This window comes from Oxyura jamaicensis, chromosome 3 (genome assembly GCF_011077185.1).
Source record: "Oxyura jamaicensis isolate SHBP4307 breed ruddy duck chromosome 3, BPBGC_Ojam_1.0, whole genome shotgun sequence".
In the NCBI taxonomy this organism is placed as follows: domain Eukaryota; kingdom Metazoa; phylum Chordata; class Aves; order Anseriformes; family Anatidae; genus Oxyura; species Oxyura jamaicensis.
Window position 1 is genome coordinate 77091685 of NC_048895.1, and position 19585 is coordinate 77111269.

General features: G+C 41.7%; 1 protein-coding gene across 13 annotated transcripts in view; it reads right to left on the minus strand.

The window, feature by feature from the left end:
* Positions 1–358: 358 nt before the first annotated feature.
* The window catches only part of KLHL32 (kelch like family member 32), a 128616-nt gene continuing 109389 nt past the window's right edge, over positions 359–19585 (minus strand). For 12 of the 13 annotated variants that reach the window (XM_035319994.1, XM_035319993.1, XM_035319996.1 and 9 more), the window contains 5 exons: positions 16725–17451; positions 8140–8198; positions 5543–5735; positions 3480–3574; positions 359–1702 (listed from right to left, as the gene is read on the minus strand). In XM_035319994.1, coding sequence (XP_035175885.1) covers positions 1541–1702; positions 3480–3574; positions 5543–5735; positions 8140–8198; positions 16725–17451 — 1236 coding nt within the window. In that variant the 3' untranslated portion in view covers positions 359–1540. Of the gene's footprint in view, positions 1703–3479; positions 3575–5542; positions 5736–8139; positions 8199–16724; positions 17452–19395; positions 19563–19585 lie in introns of those variants that run through there. The other variant, XM_035320000.1, reaches the window with a different exon arrangement.

A 19585-nucleotide genomic window follows, 5' to 3' on the forward strand; every position in this document is an offset into this window, starting at 1 on the left:
AAAAAAAAACAATAAAATAAAAATAAACAAATAAAAACTTTCTAACCTGAGAATGACTGGAAAAGGCAAGGTGATGTGGTGTGAGTACATTGCCCAGCTAGAGAGATGGAGATGTCATGCAGTGATAAAACTCACCTCACTGTACCACTAAGCAAGCCCTTAAAAGAGGCATTGGGCATGGAATCGCTGCTCACTGGGCAATGTCAAACCCGTTCCTGTCCAGCAAGCCCAGGCTCTTGCTGTGTCATATTCTGCACCTGGCATTTGCATGAGTGTCAGTAGGAATCGCGCAGGTCTGCTCAGATAGCACAGGGGCAGGGAACAGATCAGTAGGTAAAGCAGAGAAGAGCATAGTACCCATAAATCATAAATAAAGATTTAATTATATGCTTGGTTAATACTTACAAATATTGAAGTTGTTGTTAGATGCGTAAATAAAGATGAAAATAAGAGACGGGGCTGTAATAGCCAAGCAAAGCCAAAATATAACAGGTTAGAGTATTTATTGTGAATTGGCATATGCTTGGAGTATGGAAGGGAGACACACTACATAAACTGAAAGAATAAATAAATAAATATTGACATTGTTATACACCTGTTTAGCCTCTGGAGACCAGTGATTTGTGGGACCATATGTTGGACAAAATGAGACTGTTCATTGATAATTGTAAATGTGGTGACCCCTTGCAAACTGGATATTAAAAATATTAAGTAAATGGCACATTTTAATTATACAGTAAAGAGGCTGTTCTCCACCATTAAAAGACTGCAGCTGTCAGGAGGAATTGATCATATGACAGAAGGTAACATTTATTTGATAGTAGACCTTGGTAAATGACATCCCAAGTGATCTTTAGATTCCCAGACAAACACATTCAGTTCAGACTTGTGCTTAACCATGAAGCCTCAGTGTCTTTGTCTTTCACAAATTTTTGTGTGATCCTTACATACTACAGGGCTTGTTTGTTTTTTATTTTTGTTTTAATCTGCTTCACAGTATTTAAATTTCAAATGAAGTATTATTAAATGAGAAACTGTAAACGATGGAGTTCGGAATTGGAAGTCGGCACATTTGTTATTCTTTTTGCCAACGGTATCAAGTAAGTTGCATAATTACCATAGTATTACATTATCTTTGTCAACATAAACACTACTTTCTATCATCTTTGAAAGTGCCATTGGTGAACAACTGAACGTGCAGACTCCAAAGAACAGCAGCCCAGGAAGGAGCTGAGAGCATTCACAATGCCTTAACGAAGTTGCATAAGGAAATTAAATTGAGACAGGCAGCAAGTAGTCACCAGCAGAAATGCCAAATGCTCTCACATATATGCCTCTGCATCTGAGGCAGAGGAGAGAAACCACAGTTTCTGTAGCTTCCTTCCTGCCTATTGTGATCCGACTTTAAGACAAATGTGTGAAGGTAAAGCAGCAGCCCATGGGGATTGATTCTTTTCACTGATCCAAATAAACCCTTCAATACACAGGGTTTGATTTTTCCCCTTCCACATCTGATTCTATGAAGTACATGTTCCTTGTCTCACATTGTGCCGATCCTGTGGTGAGGCACTTGCAGAGTCTGAAGGTTGGGGCATGTGAAGTAAGGAGCTGGGAGAAAGCACGCTGCTATTCCGTTGGAAGCAAATGGGAGCGTAGGCCCATAGAAAACTTCTTCCTTCCCTTCCTTGCTAACATCCAGCACCTGCAGGTCAAAGTACAGGAAATATTTCAGGGATCGCAGGAATCTGACACAAACCCACTGGCACAGGCTGCATAAATGTACTATTAATCGTGACAGAAAGAAAGTTTCGGATCACTTCTAGATTCCTGTTATGGATCTGGTGATGTATTGCAGTCATTATCACCCAAATCTTACCCTAGCTGAGCTGCTTAGTAGCAGGCAGTGTGGCATTTGATGGTGCTTCCTGGCAGCAGAGTGTATGCAGCCATGCAGCTAGAGTACTCTGCACTGAAATGCTGAAGCATTTGTCAGTTTGGTTTATAGGGAGCAAGGGAAGCTCTACCAAAGCTGGAAAGGCCAAATACCTGAACGACTTAAAGAAAATGAAGATGTACAGAAAAACTGTTTTTTATTCCGAAGATGAGAGCAAACTCGGACTTGCTGAATTTGAAGATAAAAGGGGTGGTTTGGTTAAAGCCAGACACAATGCCAACAGCTGAGAAGGGGCAGCACACGCAGCTCTGCCAGAGCACTCACTGTATTTCTTTTCCCTTTAACGCTGGCACTGTCTCAGACAGGCTACCAGTTCAGAACCAGTCTGGGGATGTGGACAAGTGTCCATTTTAAAAGCAAGATCCCAGAATCATTGTCACTTATCACTAAACAGTATTCAAACCCAGGTGCAATTCTGCAAACTACCTGCTGGTTATAAACAAGCATGCTGGTGTCGTACAGCCACTGCCTTGATGTTTGTTACTCCATTTAGAGCACAGTACTTCAAGTAGCATTATCCAACTTGCCTGTGTGACATTTTCCATGAACAATTGTTAGGTATGGTATCCAACAATTTAGGAAAACACAGTTATACTATGACAAGTACATGGTTTTAACTGCTTATCTTGCATGATCTGTTCTTTACAAACTTATGCTAATGTGTGTTCATTATAAGATCAGCTCAGCATCTGATACATTCCCTTATTATGCTAGCTCCAACTTCAATCCTTATGGGACAGTTTGGAGGTTAAATCCTAAAATCCTTAGCTGGAAGCTAATGAAAATGTTGTTTATCAGCAAAAGTGCAGAAACTGAGACACAAACAAGAGTATCTGTCTGTAACTGCCCAGCTGGTCACAAAGCGATGGCTGTGATGCAGATTTGCTCCACTCAGACAAATGCAGGAAGATAAGAATTCCTAGTTTCTGTATGGGAACATTTGAAAGACACGGGTAAGCTGCTGTGACACAAGATGAGAGAGCAGAAGAGTTTATTGGACAACCCACTACCTACAGCGGGGATCAAAACTTCCATTCAAGCTTTGAAGCAGTAAGCACTAGGGCAGGTTGCAGGCTGGCTGAACTTTGTCAAAGAACAACTCATTAACTCTGGCTGCTCTTCTGAAAAACAACTTGGAGAGAAAAAAAAAAATCACAAGAATGGCTGAAAATGTGTTAGCCCATGCCCCACTGTCTCATTTCTACACAGCTTTTCCTTTTGAACTCTACTACGTACCCAGAGAATAATATATCCACTTTTTTAGCCAGATCTTGTCAAAGGAGTGATTCCTCAATCCTGCTTTCCTGTAACACCTTACTTAGAAGAGTTACATCTAATGGCTAATCTGGAAATATTTTTTAATATCCACATTATTTCCTCTCTGGTTTACAGAGGTTCAGTGGCTGCATAAGAAACATCCTTAATCTCTCCACTTCACCTGCATTTTAGTTTTTGAATAACCTCAGTGCAAAGCATATCCTTGCAAAATTATTGGAAGACTTTAAAAGAAACCTAAATCACTCACCTGGATACATGCCAAAGGCTCATTTGTCCAAATCGAATAGCCGCCAACGAGATATATTCTACCATTGTGGACAGCGACTCCAGACTCGTTTTGACCTAAAGCAAAAAAGGAAAGAGAAGCCACTTCCAATGTTTAATTAACCCTTTTAACACTGAGTGCTGGAGTTCCGTAGTAAGATGCAAATGTACTTGGCAGCAAATTGAGAGTTTCAGATTTCACAACTTGCAACAATTGAGGTGAAGTGTGAGGGCTGTTCTCTGCTGTCTGCGGGAGCACAGGACAGGGCAGTCCAGAGAGAGACCACAGATGAGCCAGGTCACAGATGTGCAATAAACTGAGGCTGTGCAGGGGACCATCTGCTCTCTTCTCAATGTTTTTTGTGCACTTGTACTTTGTAGGTGATGGGCAAGCTCCCCACCTGCCTCAGCTTCTGTCGCACATCTAACAGCCATGTAAGTCAAGGGAGTGACCTCCCCTCACCGCCTGCCCACACCCATGCAGCCCCCTCACAAGTATGGTGCAAGCTCACTCCCATAGCGATAGTCTCCTTAAATTCACAAATTTTGAAGGGTAAATACTGCCTTAAAAAATAAAATCTGCACTATATGGTACGACAAGCACATTTTCTGCCAGTTGCAGAGACACAGAGAAAAACTTAGATGGCTTGTCCAGGTGCTGGTTGTGTGGACAACCCACCAGGTCATGTCCTAGGAGAGGCTGTTGTCTCACAGCACTGAGTGATACAGAGTCAGCTCCACAACAAAGGTGCCTACAGTGCCAGCACTTTTGCAATTGCAAATCAGATGTCCTTCTCCAAGGCAGTCAATCCATCCAAATAATAAAATATAATAAGTAATGGAGAGCAAAAGGAATACAAAAAACTAGTTCTGTTTGACAGTGTATAACTTTCCTTTTAGTCCATGCCTCTCTCCCCAGTGTCCATGAAGGGCTCTAATGACCTAACTCAGAAACCGAGCAACCCTCCTGAAGATCCTTGAGATTAAGGACCCAGTGCAATATCCTAAAGAACAAAGATGCCATCAGAGCAGTTTTTAAACCTTTCAGAAGGAAAATGACATGACCGTCTCATTTGTCAGGCATTAATTTCTCTGAGATGCTGCCAGCTATCCTAAGTTTCTAGTTAAGTTCCTACATCTTTTCAGTCATAGATCTCAGAAGTGAATGCAACACCAAATCAAGACAATGAAAAGTGAGGTAGGCTCAGTTCTAGGATTTCTATAGCAGTCTGTGCTGAAACCTGGTGTCAGACAAAGCTGTTACTAAGGGAGCTCCAAGTCTGCTGAAAAAGAGAATGGCCCCAACATTTATGCTGGCTTACCCTGGAAATGCATTCTCTTCTGCAAAGCTATTGTTGGTGCTGCTCTAAGAATGTGTCATATGCCTGTCTCTGCCAGGGATCTGAATGGTATTACATCCGGGAGTCACATCAGGTGGTGATGAAATTAAGCGGACTGTGTTCCCCCTCCTAATGACTGCCATCAGGAAGTCCATAGATCCTGTAGCAATCCAAGCTACTCAACTCATCCCTGATCTGACAGAATTCCAACCAGGACACCTCCTTTCGGGAAATTTATGAGGAAGATACTGTTTAGAAGTAAGTGATGGTTAATAGATTTCAGAATAAGCCCTGCTCTAGTATGTCAGTAAGCAGAAAGCACTATAAAATTATGTTATTACAGTAGAGATACATCTGCCTGTTGCACACTCAGAACAGGGAGCTAAATCTAACAGTGCATACAAGCTTTTGGAGAGTCAAACGTACTGGTTGTATTCTGACAAAGTATCTTTGATTGTCTCATAATCAGATTTATGTGCATCATCTTAAAAATTTAGCCTACAGTGTCCTAAAACAAATGCTTCCTTGAACAATGAATGTTGGAACAGTAACCTAAAGTCTCTTGTGGGCCAGCTATGGTCCCGCCCATCCAGAGCCAACTGAGGTGAAGGTGTGTAGTTCCACATACCAAAGGCATCTAAAGGGCAAAGAACTGATGTTTTACTTTAACAGTAGCAATTTTCCTCTTTGGGTATACAATACTTGCCTGTCAACATGTTGAAGCTGCAGCGTGTCCACTGGTCAGTGTCTATGCTGTAAGAGTCTATGTGCCGAACCAGGATCCGGTCATTGTTGTAGTCCAGGTCGTTCCCACCTAACACGTACAGTTTCCTTTGGACAGCAGCCATGGAGTGATACACTCTTCTCTGCAGCATTGGGCTACGGCTTAACCACTTATTCTGGAAACAAAAAGACAGAAGTTGTCTCAGCACTGCTTGTACAATAGCATTAGCACTTCCTGGCGTTCTCCTTACCCCGGGTGGAAATCCTGGGTGCATATACTTGTGTTATTCGTATGTTAAACATGCATGTTGGTTACACCATTGACAAGATATAATGGACTTTCAACACATGGTTTATACTTCTCACATTTAAATGTATTAATTTAATAGTATTTCTTGTTCTGTTTTTCTGTTTAGCTCATCAGGCTTCAAAGGTTTTTTTTCTTCTGCAGAATTCAGTAGCAAATACTCCTTGAGCAAGACTATTAGATGTCTCCTTTGTATACAGCACTAACATATCTGTACCAACTAGCTCTGTCAAGAGAGAAGAGAGATTCTTCTACTTTCCGCTATTCAGAAGCTTATTTGATCTTATCCTTGGGGAGTGAAGCAACAGGGAAAAATAATTTCCTAAAGAATCTTCAGAAGTGATTCATGTATTTGGTTTAACGCTAACCCTTTATTTCTGAGCACTCACAAAGTAGCATCCTTTTGCATATTTTTCCTCCTGGTTAACAATATTCAAGAATTCTACTTTTTGAGGGTGGGGGTACAGAAAAGACAAGGGATTACAGCACAGTATTTTAAATGCAGGAAAACAATTGCTCCTGCCATGCTTGGAGAATCAAAACAACCTGGCAATCGACAAGATTAATTTATTTAAGTAGAGGAAGTTAAAATCTGTGAGGAAATTCTTTGTGTTACACGTGCTAGCGCTTGTGGTAACTCAAGAGCCTCTAATAACACTGCCTTTTAACCTCCGCAATCTATAGCTATACATTTCAATGTGTAATAGTTGAATATTAGGCATTAATGTTTGCATTAGTAGTCCAGTCTCTTAACACAAGGCTATAGACACCATCTGCTTTGCAAAGCCTGCCTGCATCCCCTGATTATATCTTTAGCTTCCTCCACTGCAGTGCCTGCCAGGTGAGCCGCCAAGCACTGCAAAGGCAAAGAAACTGAGGGGCCTGGTGGGGTCATTTCTAATAAGCCAGCGTGTGAATACTAATCAGTGGTGGGGAAGCAGAGGTCACCCCAGCCGGCTTGTTGGCAGGTAGCTGTGTGCTCTGTGGCAGATGGCAGGCATTATCGACTCGCCACAAAGGCCTCGCGCAGAAGCGAGCACGAGCGCTGAATGATGGAGTTATTGAGATTCTGTGCAAGATGCAAGCAGATGTGATGGTTTCCAGTACCCACCGTAAACAATATGCCAGCAGAATTTTTAAAAAGAGCATGTGTGTACAAACATGAAGCAGACCTCATTTGAAGAATGCGAGCGCACACTTCCTCTTTAACTCTTTACACGTCGGGCTGGCCTTCTTGCAACTGGCACTGAAGTTGCCGCTGATATTTTGGGGGGCAACTTTCAAAGTTGCGTCAGCAAATAATGAGTTGAAGCAAAGGACGTGGGATAGAGAGACAGGTTCTAAATAGGAGCATCCCCCTCATAAGCAAAATGAGATTGCTGCCCGTAATTGCCATGTGCTTGGGTTGAGGCACATTTGGCATTTGTATAATCGATGCCTAAGACTGCACCTCAAAGAGGGTGAGGCAGGTTTGTCAGTGCTTGCTTTCTGCTTCAGCACCCATATGTGGTATGCCTTAAAAGTCAACGGGGACCACGGCAAAGTGTCTCCTGGCAGAATTTGGTTCCAAATACAGCAATCAAAGGCTCTATCCTGCAATCAGAGAAGTCAATACCTTTCTGTGCAGGTGTAAATCAAGCTATGCAACTCTGATTGCCAGCTTAGGACTTTTATTTCCTAATACAAACAAGAGGGCATAACCATGCCCTAACCCTCTGAAATGGTTACTGAACCATGCTAACCTAATCAAAACACATACATAATGTATGAAATAATCCCTAAAAGATATTTTTGGTGCTCGGGTAATGAAATGATAGGCACCCTTGCAGTCAGCAGAATAAGTCACCGGCAGGTAGCACAGTTCTGAAAGTGTGCAGAAAACAAAAAGCCTGTATGTAATTGAAAGCAGAAATGTCAATGACAAGCAGCAGTTTTGTGACACTGACTTTGAGTCATACATTGCCCAGGGCTGCTGGATTATGAAAAAAAAAAAAAAGTGAACAAGCAAAGTAAATACTGATAAATAGAAGGGATTTAAAAGACATTTATTCTAAGTATTTAATCTAAGATATTTCTAGCACATACAGGCTTAAAAAATATAACAAAAAGTCAGGGTGTCCATTACTCTGTTAAATATACACATCAGTACAAAGTAAATTTAAAATACCACCAACTCAAAATAAACTTAAGGAATTACTATATTGTATGCATTTGCTAACAGACCCTTTATAAGCAAAACACATGAGAAAAACACATACCACACAGATACTCACCTGCTTGGGATCATAGACCATAAGCCTGTTCTGATACTGTGCAGTATTTGTTACTCCTCCTATGAAAGAGTTTATACAGGTTAATTTTTTCATATTAGTAAAACCAGGACCAAAATCAGATACAGCAAAACAACCAGTCGTGGGGTCCATTTGCTGACAGGATTGCACTGCACAGCCCAAGTTACATGCCACTGCACTTTTTAATCTGGTTACGAGGTGTTAATTAGCAGGTTTGTCACGCATCTAGAAACATGAAACAGAAACAACCCCAGTCACTGCCTTGTAAAGCTAATTCTGTAGGCTAAAAACAAGATAAAAATCTGTTTGTCAAGGAATGACTGCAAGTTCAGCCATCTCCAGGGCACAAAATGGTAAGCCCCGTCCCTGTTGCCAGGAGCAGGCAGTGCCCGACACCCTTTAAAAACAAAGGAGGCGGCTCTGCACTGGGGGGGAGGAAATGGTGAGAGGGGAGCTGTGCTCTCACGAGAGTGGTGGCAGCACCAATGCCAACGGGATGGTGCAGTGCAACCCTCTGCAACTGCATTTGTGTTTGTCTTTGAAGAGAATTTCGTATTTATTGTATTTATCCTGTATTGAAGAGAGAACATCTTCTGGCTTGGTTGTAAGACTTATGTTGGAAGGTTCCTCCATGGCGGTCAGGAACCAGGCTAACCACTTGGCATAGGAACTTCACAATAATCTCTAGAAAGCAGGGCATAAAGCCCCAAACAGTCTCACCCAACTAGATGTCGCAAAACAACCATTTACCTCAACACGGTACATGTGCTCATCCTGCTCATCCTGCACTCTGCGCGTTTTAAATGGTAAATCTCACTGAGACAACTGGTGAAGAAACCCATCTGTCTCAAAACTGCAATTTTAGCTGAGGAAACGCATTCCTGAGCGTGCTCAAGTATCCCACGAGCTTGGTGCCTCTGCAGCTCTGTCACCAGTGCCCATCCCCGCTCTCTCCCCACACGGGGCTGTGGGGATGTGGTGGTTTTACCGTGCTAGGCAGCTGAACACCACAACCGCTCTCTCACTCCCCCTCCATGGATGAGGAGGGGAAGAAGTAATGGAAAGAACAACTCACGGGTTGAGATAAGGATCATTTAATTAAAGGGGAAAAAAATATTATTAAGGAAATATTATTATTAATTAAACAATTCAACTAAAGGGAAAAAAGGGAAAGGGGAAGAGGGAGGGGGAAAGGGAATAACAAAACAAAACAAGTAAAGGCTATGTGGAAGTGCAGAGGAAAGAAATTACTCTCTACTTCCCACAAATGAGCGATGCTTGACCATGTCCTTGTAGCGGGGCCTCAACACACATAGCCGGTGTTCGGGAGGAGGACAGACGTTTTCGCAACGAGAGCCCACCCCTCCCCTCTTCTTCCTTTTTCCACCTTTTATTGCTGAGTGTGACATCATCTGGTATGGAATATCCCTTTGGTTGGTTTAGGTCAGCTGCCCTGCTGATGTTTCTCTCTCACTTCTCTGCCCACCCCCTAGGAGGGTCAGAGAGAGTCCTGATGCTGTGCCAGCACTTCTCAGCAGCAGACACAACACCGGTGTGATACCACTGCTGTTCTAGCTCCAAGTGCAGAGCGCAGCACTGTACGGGCTGCTGCAGGAAAAGTTAACATCCCAGCCAGACCCGGTAGAGTGGAATAAGATGCTTTTATCCCCCCATCTCAGTATGCCTCCACGCAGGCTTTTGGTTCAGAGCCATGCTGGCATTATGGACCGACCTCCCCACCTCTCACTCTGGATGTGCACCGGCTCTGCTCCCATTCCTGTGCAGTAACAACCAGTCTTCATATCACCTGAGTGGTGGGAATATTCAGTCCAGAGGACCGGAGTAAATCTACCCCAAAGCAAAACATGCAGGCTGTACGTAGCGTGGATACAGAGGACTTGGCACCGTTTTACCTGCTGCTCTCCTCCTGTTGGGGTGAATTACTAGCTAATAACAGTCCTAATGCTTAAGAATGAAATGTCAGATTGCTGTTTTGAAAACTAGAATTCGCAGTTATTTGGATGGTTGCTTCCAAAACACTAACCTACAAGAGATTCATCAAGAACACACTCTCACTCAGAAAGAACACCTCAATTCAGGTGGAAAGATGCGAAGGGAGAAGACAAAGAACAGGGCCGCTTCCTTATGAAATAATGAAATAATCCAATAAGCAAAATTATTTTCCTCTCTTCACAAAGAGCCCCTCATATCAAGTACACAGCTTACATTTTTTCCCTGCAATATTGCTCATCTGTGGTGTTTTATCATTACATTCCCTTCACATACCGCTCTTCACTTTTAGATTAATCTGCCAAAATGAGATGCTAAGGATTTGCATACAGATTTGACTACACAAAAATAGATCTGGAATTAATAACAGTCTCTATATGTTTTAATTTCTTCTAGACTGGAGTACCCTTGCCTCGAGCAGTATTCTTGGCTTTGAAAGTCATCAAGCTGATTTGTCTGCTCTTAGGTTATGATGCCACATGCTGCTACACTGTCCCCTGCAATCAAAGTGCTTGCAGAGATAGATTCCATGCCTTCCCCTAACAAGTATATTTTATAGATTGGCAGTTTTGATCTCCCCTCCCCAGGGAGATAATCTGCATCTTAACAGGTTTCTATAGATACATCTGTCATTAAATATGCCATCTTATATCTGCATCAATTTTCAAACTCGAGTTCCTCCTAACTTTGAAGTGCTATAGCAAAAGTTTAAAATTTTCTGCCAAAATTCACATTTAACAAGTCTGTAATGTCCTCTTGAACTATTCTTTTAAAAATACTCCAGGCAGCTGGGAAAGGGCAGAAGAAGATTAATATGTCTCCTAAAAAATAGGACAAGGAAAAAAAAAAAGTTTAAATGGTACTAAAAATAATACATACTTTCAGAAAAAAAAAAGAAAAAAAAAGAAAAAAAAGAAAAAAAAATATAAAAAAAAAACTGGGGTAATCCTAAGATGAATTTCTTCAGCTGCTCGGCAGAACTTTCTAAGAGGAGGGAAGGGTGAGGTATGGGAATGGCACTTGAAGATTTGAAACTACAAACCATGTAATGGAAGTTGATGTTAAGCAGCTATTGTGGTAGAGAATTGATTAAGGAAAGTGAAAAAAATCTGCCTGGGCAAATGGCAGCAAAGCCCCCAGCTTGGTGTCAGAGCTTGGTGGGTTTTACAAACCAAGAGCGATGACCACACCGCTCTGACAAGAGCAACTTGCTTTGAGGACTAGGATTTTGGGGAGGTGAGGAATGCCCTCAGGACAAACCTGGCTCTTTCTCATTCTTGCAGCAGTGGGTCCGCACTCATGGCAAGCCCTGCACCAACCCCATGGGCTTGCAAATGTTTTTTCACTCCCACAGCCACTGTTGTTAACTCCTCTTGCAGCAGATGCTGTAAGACAGGCCACAAACCCTGTTTTCTAAGCCCTCCAAAACCCATGACCTCCCACCTGATGGTACAGTGCCCCTCTGCATGGAGAAGGTCCTGGAAGTCCGAGATCCCCCCTTTGTCCACCCCTTCCCCAGACATGCAAAATGTTTGTTACAGCCCCCAAAACATCCACAAAATGCACTGAAAAACACCTTCCATGAAGCCACCTCCAAAAGGAGAAGGGTGGTAGGCAGTAGGTTTAACATAATTTTCCCAATCAAACATTTATAATCCATATTTATAACGTGTCCTAGCAAGACCCCCACCTGACTTGAGAAATCTCATTCAATCCAAATCCCACAGAAAATCTCACCACTCTCTCTGAAGTCCCCAAGTGCTAGGCTGTGCACACAAATCCGACTTTGCAGGGAGATGTGTAAAACCACATGTTGGCAAAGAGCTCCCCGTGTGTATTCCTTCCAGCAAATACATGGAATATATCGAACTCATGAAATGCGCCCTACGGTACTCTGCTGTTTTAAAATAGAAATCTCTCCTTTCTCTCATGCCCGTGTGTTAAACACAAGATCAGCCTTCCTCAACACGCAAGCCCGCTGCCTTTTACTCAGCCAGCCCAGGTGCAGCGAGGGCAGCTGAGCTGGAGCATCTTCTTCCACCCCAATGAAATCCCTAAAAGACACCAAATGGTGCTGTTCCTCTCTGGATGCAATCTGGATGCCAACAAGAGGGGCACAAGCTCTGTTTTTTTTTTTTGATTAAAAAAAAATAATAATAAAATCTTCAAAAACAGATGTTTACTGTCAATCTACAAAGAATCAATGACATCGAACCTGAAACATCTGTGCTTGAAAGGTGTGAGATCCACTATCAGTATTCAAAGATAGTAATAATAAAAAAGAAACAGTGTCCCAAATACAGACTAAGATTGGGTCACAGAGGTAATTAAGCCCCTGTATAGGGCCATTTCTGTGCCAGCTGCGCTACAAAATTGAGTTTGGTCAGATACTGTAAACTCCTATTAATTCCAGATCTATTTTTCATAAAATAGTATTATAAGCATTTACTTGAGGGGGGAAGCCTTCTCACATCATATAGCATACTAATAGTAATGCAATGCTTTTCACACCAAATCACTTGCACACTCAATAACTCTCAAAGATATGTGGTCATATCCTTGGTCAAAATCTCACCATTAGGAGAAAAAAAGAAAAGACTTGAAATTAAAAACTTCAGTATTGATTTTTGAAGGAAAAAGTTGTTAAATATGAAGGAACTGTAGGGGGTCGGTTTGTTTTCTCCTACAAAGCCAAGTTTTCTTGTGCAGGACAAGATGTGACTTTAGCTGACACGTCAGGTCAGGCAACTTGGACCTCTGCAAAACCACAGGCTAATGCTGGGCTTCACACCACACTTCTCACGTGCTCCTCTCCCAAGCCCTTTACCAGGAGGAAAGCCTCCTTATCCCCCGCTGCAGATGCAGAAATAGCACTGAGCTGGCAGAGGGTTCCTCCATCTCACCCCGGCCTCCATGTGCGGGGCACCTCCAGGGGAGGAAGACGGGCGTGTAGGGAAGGAGGTCTCCAGATCCACACGCGTGCACCACGGGGGATGAAGGGAAATGGGCACCATTCGGACTCTCACCCCCACGGAGGATGTTTCTCTGCTTTTATATAGGAAGCGACTGTCAGGGATGGTGAACTCCAAAGGGTTTGGTGCCGTTTGTGTATCTTTCACTCAAATGCTTCGCTTGAAGCATGTGGCATGCAATTCACTTGTGAAATGGGTCAGGGTGTCAGATGTTAACTGCGGCCTGCAAGATTCATCTTTCTATAAAATTTCAGAACCATCTGCCCGATGCCATACTGTCAATGCAGAGGACTTATTTTAATGAATTCTCATACACTTTTTAAAATAAGAAAATAAAACTAAATAGAGGGCTGTGAGAAAAAAAAAAAAAAAAAAGAGAGAGAGAGAGAAAAAACGACAACACAAATATAAAAATATGTTCCACAATATATGGAGCTCAGAAAACTTGAGAGCTGAACCCATTTTTGCAGTCTAGAGGATAAGACTAGTTCCAAAGTGCAAAACTGGCAAGCTTTGGGCAGGTAATGAGCCCAAAAGGGTGGTGGCAGCTTAGCAGTCCCTCCATCACCTGAGCCACTGACCTCCCAGCTCCTGCTGTCCACGTCTGCGTGCCCCTGGGCACCGTTTTGTTACCACACTTCCCTTCCCTGACATCTTCGCAACAATTTCACCCTCTGTGATTTTTGATTCCTTCTAGTATTTGTCCCAATGTAAAGCCAACAATGAACCCCAATAATAATAACAGAAAACCCTCAAGTCTAGTCAGCCTTTGATTAGCAAAGCCTTAGAAGACATGGGCTTGTAGCGGGGGCACTAATGCTTTGACTATAAAATGAGTAAACGGTTTGCATGCAGGTCATGTTTTGATGACTCTCTCCACAAATACATGGGCTAAAAACTTTTATTATCACTATTTAATTTCTTCACTTACTAAAAAAAATGGGCAAATTTTCATAGCTGTTGTGCCAGCTGGTAGCATCGGACTGACTTTGAGAGCTCTTGCTGATGACCCATATTCCCAAGAAAAAGCAGCAGGGATACAGCTCAGAAGCTTTTTTAAGTTTTTAAGAAACCTTTTATAATTTTTAATTACTTAATTTTAAACCACATACTTAAAATTAGGTTCCCTCCTGCATAACTGATTACTCTGACACCAACACCTTATATATGATGGTAAAACAGCAGCTTTTTTCAGTGGTGACTGGTGATATTTCAGCACAACAAAACGTCTCTCTGTACTACTCCCCTAGCCCTGGATACACATATACACAGCTAGTTTGTGGCCCTCAGCAATTAGTTAATAATAGAAAGCTAGCTGCAGTTATAGCATCTCCATCTACCTTTATTTTAAAAATAACACATAAACACAGTTTTCAATCTGTGATTATGTAATTCAAATCAATAGCCTCTGAAGTATTGCAGAGTATGTTCCAATAATCCACAGTCAGCTCTTAGAATCTAACACCTCCAAGCTGCTGAACATTTTCTACAAAGCTATATAGGATACAACCAAAAAGTCCTGTCTACTGCTAAAATATCGCTCCTTTCTGCGACTATCACAAGCTCTTGGTTTTACAACACAAGCTATGTTGATACCCTTTTCAAATACAAATACTGGCAAAATATGGCTTGTTTGTTTTTCCCATTTGCTCAGTTCATCTAATAGACTTCTATGAGTCCATTAAAGGCATATCCTTGAACACAAGATCTCACTGCTTCATTATATAAAGCAGACAGGATTTGAATGTACAGGTAAGCATGCATTTCACTGACATAACTAGGCACATTAATTAATCCCCAGCACAACATCCCTTTTCCTAGCATATCAGGAAAGATTAAAAGAATTATTCAATCAAACTCATACTTGACTTTAAAATATCTAACAAATTGGGTAGAGTTTCTTTACTCGTTTTTTAGTAAATGAATTTTAAAAATAATAATAATAATAATAAACATTTTTTTTCATGTACCAGAGACCAAATTCTGATGAGTGTTTCTAGAGCTCTTTCAATAAAACTATATGGCATAAAACCAAACAAATATGTTCATCACAATTTCCTAAAAAGCACTGTTTTCCAAAAATAGAAACTGCCAGATGTAAACCATTTAAGGTGAGGGAAAAAATAATAATAAAAAATAATAATAAAAAAAAAATGAGACACAGAAGTAGTAGCATCCATGTGCTTCGACTTGCCCATCACAGGCACTCATCTCTTTCCACTGATGGAATAGAGAAGGTAATGAACAAATAGGGGACTGCTCTGAACACACCAAATCAGAAATCCTCTTTCTGTACCATACCCAGGTCTCAAAGCACACTGTGCACACTTAAGGACTAACACACAACACAAACTGTATGAGACTCCTTCAAAGCCAATTGTAAAGAAAGTGACCCAAAATGCCTGCCAGGGACCAGTGTGACTCCTTGCATTCTCTCATGCCTTTCTTTCCAAACATATCAGATGTGATTTCAGGGTGTCAGTATTAAAATAGGTCTCCGCTACTTCCCCTGCTTGGGAATCCACTATGCATATGGGCAGAAATCTGTATCTGCAAGGAGCTCCACTAACCTCAATGACATATGTTGAGAAGCACAGTGAAGGCCTAAGGAGCTAACAATCTTTTATTCATGCATCATCTCTTCACCAGAGGGATCCCAGACCATGCTAAAATCCCCTGAGGCTATCTGCTGTGAAGGCAGCAAATGCTGAACATTTTCTTTAAGTGCTGGTCCCATTTACTCATTAACTTCCTTGATAGATATTACAACTTTATAACCTTCCATGACACACTTCCTACTAAAAGATGTTGGTTTTTCCGTCACACCTTCTGTAGACAGCACCGACATTGTTCCAAAGCAACCGATACCAGAAAAGTCACTGTAAAGATTGATGACACAATGTCCTCAAATCCCATCATTGTGCACATGTAAAATAAAAAGTATATCAGATCGAGTTCCAAATGATATGTTAGTTTAAGATCACAAGGCCTATACTTTCATCTAGCTGTACAATAATGCTATGATTACAACCAGGCAGTCCTGTGCACGTGCTATTGAAAGTCAGAGCCAGGCAGGATTTCTAACAAAGGTCGTCTTAGCCTGTTAATACACCCTCAAGAGCGAGTGGGAGGAGTTCATATACCTGCCTTCAAGCTCTGCACCTACACAAGCCAAGCACTTATTTCTCCATTTCATTATCAGGAATCAACACAGTAGTACCTGATCATACTACAGAAACTGGGTTTTGTTTTTAGCAAGCACACAGACTTGTAATTCAAAACTTGTCAAAAAGGGCATTATCATTTTGATTCACTGTGATTTATGAATGGCAAATAGAGGTAGTACGCATGATATATGCAGCTTTGAAGCACAGAGGAATTTTTAGTAGAAGTAGACAGGTGTGTTATGCCCCTATACTTCTAACCAGCCTTGATTATGAGCTTCTGTTCTTAAATTCTTTGAAATACTCAACTCCTAAGGCAAAAGTTATCCTGACACACAAACCAAAGACGATTTATTAGTTTTACTCAAGACCGTATTTTGGTGTTTTGTTAGTACCTCAAACTGTGTGAAACGTTTTCTACCTGATATCCAAAGAAGACCATCCACCACATATCCTGCATGGCACGAAAGCGATCGATCAAAGGACTGCACAAAGGTCCACTTGTTCTTCTTGGGGCAGTAGCACTCCACGGTAGGCAGAACTTGGCGCAACTCATTTCTGCCCCCTACCGCATAGAGGTATTCGTCCACCGCTCCTAGCACAAAGTGCTCCCGACAGTTCTTCATTGGAGCTATCTCAGCCCACGAGTTGGTGCGGGGGTCGTAGCGGCAGGCAGTTCTCACCGCACAGGTACGGCCTGTGGAGTGCTCGGCCTCTCCACCAGCTACAAAAAGAAAGTCTCCCATGACAGCCACGCAGTGGTGACTTCTCCCTACTGGCATGGGTGCTAGCTCGCTCCAGTTTGCGATCCCCGCGATGTGAACGTTCTCTTGATCTACCGGGTTGAAGTATCGCAACTCCTTCACTTTACAGACTTCACGCTTTTTCCCACCAATAATATAAAGAGTGTCTGACTGGAAGCGAGGTTTTGTCCTTCTGGTTTGCCAAACCGGCTGTGCATAGATGCTCTGGTGGTAAGCCAAGGCCTCGTTAACAAGTGCTGTTGCAGTTTCACTGGCTTGGACAAGGGGATGAGAAAGAGCTACAGTATGCAGAGTATCCACGTCCATAAGGCCAAAGCGGACATACTGGAGAAGCTCATCCATGTACTGGTAGCGGCAATTGTGCTCCAACCACCTCACAGCCAGCTAGAAGTGGGGGGGAGGAAGGGAAAAACAAAACACCAATTATTTGTGTACAATTCTGTCAAAGTTTGGTCTTTTGAAAAATTGTGTTTGTATTCCTGGAAGAATCACATACCTGCCTCAAGAGCAATATAAGTCAATATGAGAAATAGTCATGAATGCATGTGACTCAACATAAAACATACATACTAAAACTCCATCTATAATATACCTCAAAGCACTCTATTGCACCTTCCCCGCCCCCCCCCCCCCCCCCCCCGAATTTCCACATTATCAGATTGTAATACTGCTATGCAATACTCCTGCTGTGAAAACAGGTATGCTATAGGAGAACAAAATCCAGGAATTAAGCTGCTGGAGAGCAGTAGTACAAATATTGGGACTATGCAATCATTGGAGACCACGGGTCCACTAGAAGGAAAAGCAAGAATCTGGTTAGATGATTAAAAAAAAAAAAATCCTTTCTCCCTTCCACCTTTTATTCTACTTATGACAAAATATTGAAGGAATATACAAAATACATAATGAATGCTTAAATTTTTCTCCCTTCTTCATTTACATTATTCATAAAATGAAGAGAAGTGTCAGGGGACCAGAAATTAAAGGCAAAGAAGAAAGATGCAGAGAAGAGGTTCTGCTGGTTCAGGATTAAGAGAAAGAGGAGAGAGGAGGTCTCTGAAATGGCTTCAGCAATTGCAATTGGTATCAACAGCCAAAAATAAACATAGACTTAAATTACGTAAAGCATACTGAATCCAACCAAGTCTGAAAAGAGGCCAGGAATGGCCTAAGCCATTTCAGGAAAGGTATAAGTTTTTCTTGAAAATCTCCATTGTCGAAGACACCCTAACTTTCTCAGGAAAACTGTCCCCATGCACAGGTATCCTCTTCAACAGATTTTCCTTTTACCTGTGCTGGAGCTCTAAACCTCTCCACTCACTTGATCCATTTTCCACCTTAAGGTTTATAACCCCAAGCCAAGGAACCACCAGTCCAACACTTGAATTTGATGATCCCACCTGTCCAGGATGAAAAACAGTCTGCTACCTGTCTCGTCTCCTCCATCTTCATTGCATTTGAAGATGTGTGTTAAAGTTTCCTCTTCTCTGAATGAAAAAGTTTGCTACCTAAAACTTGGTAAAATCTTCCTCTTAGGGCTGCAGTAGTAGTGAATAGATCAGGAAGATCATTTTGATCGTAACAGTCTATTTCATTCTTGTTTGTATATCCCTACATGAGACTGTTAACATACTATGATATTGCTGTTTCATGTTTAAGATTATGACCTACACCTATTCCCACCTCTTTTTCTGCAGAACTTCCACAAAGTGTCATGCTTTCTCTGTCACTACTGAACTCTACTGTTTACTTCAGGGCACTGCTCCAATCTGTCAAGATCATTTTCAATCCTAATTTTATTTTCAAAAGCGCTTGAAGACCATTCCACCCTCTGATTGTCTGAAAACATAAAAAAAACATATTACTACATCATCCAAGTCATTAATAAAGACATTAAATAGTTCTGTATGAGGACAGGCTCCTCTACTTGATACTTCCTATCATCCTGACAAAGAACTCTTGAGTTTCCAACTGTTCATGCAATAACAAGAGTTTAATCTAAAACTCACTGTCCTGTAATGGAATGACAGGAATGTCACATTAAACAGCTGGAAAGAAAGACTCCTGTCTTTCATTTTATCATGGTGTATCAAATTTATTGTTGTTTCTGTACTCCATCAGACATATGCTCATCATATGTCTGACATCAGACATAAAAGACATATGCTGAGGAAAATAAGGTCCTGGTAACCACAAGGCTTTTAAAGGAAGTTTAACATTAATGCCTGCTAATATCTTAAAACTTCATGCTTCTTCTTTCCTTTCTTCTCATCCCCACCTCTTGTCCCCTCCAGTAACTACTATATAAACAGAAAAACAACACTACATACATTCATACCTTTCACTATCTGCATTCATTTGTACATATGGGATGTGTGAAGACCTGCAGCAGAAGGGATGGACATCTCCACTGCAATACATTTTCTCTGCTGCTGCATCAAGTTTGGCAAAAGCAACCTGGTTCACACTGAGTTTGATCTGTACTGAAAGTATTCCTGGAGTAGTTGTAAAAAAAAAA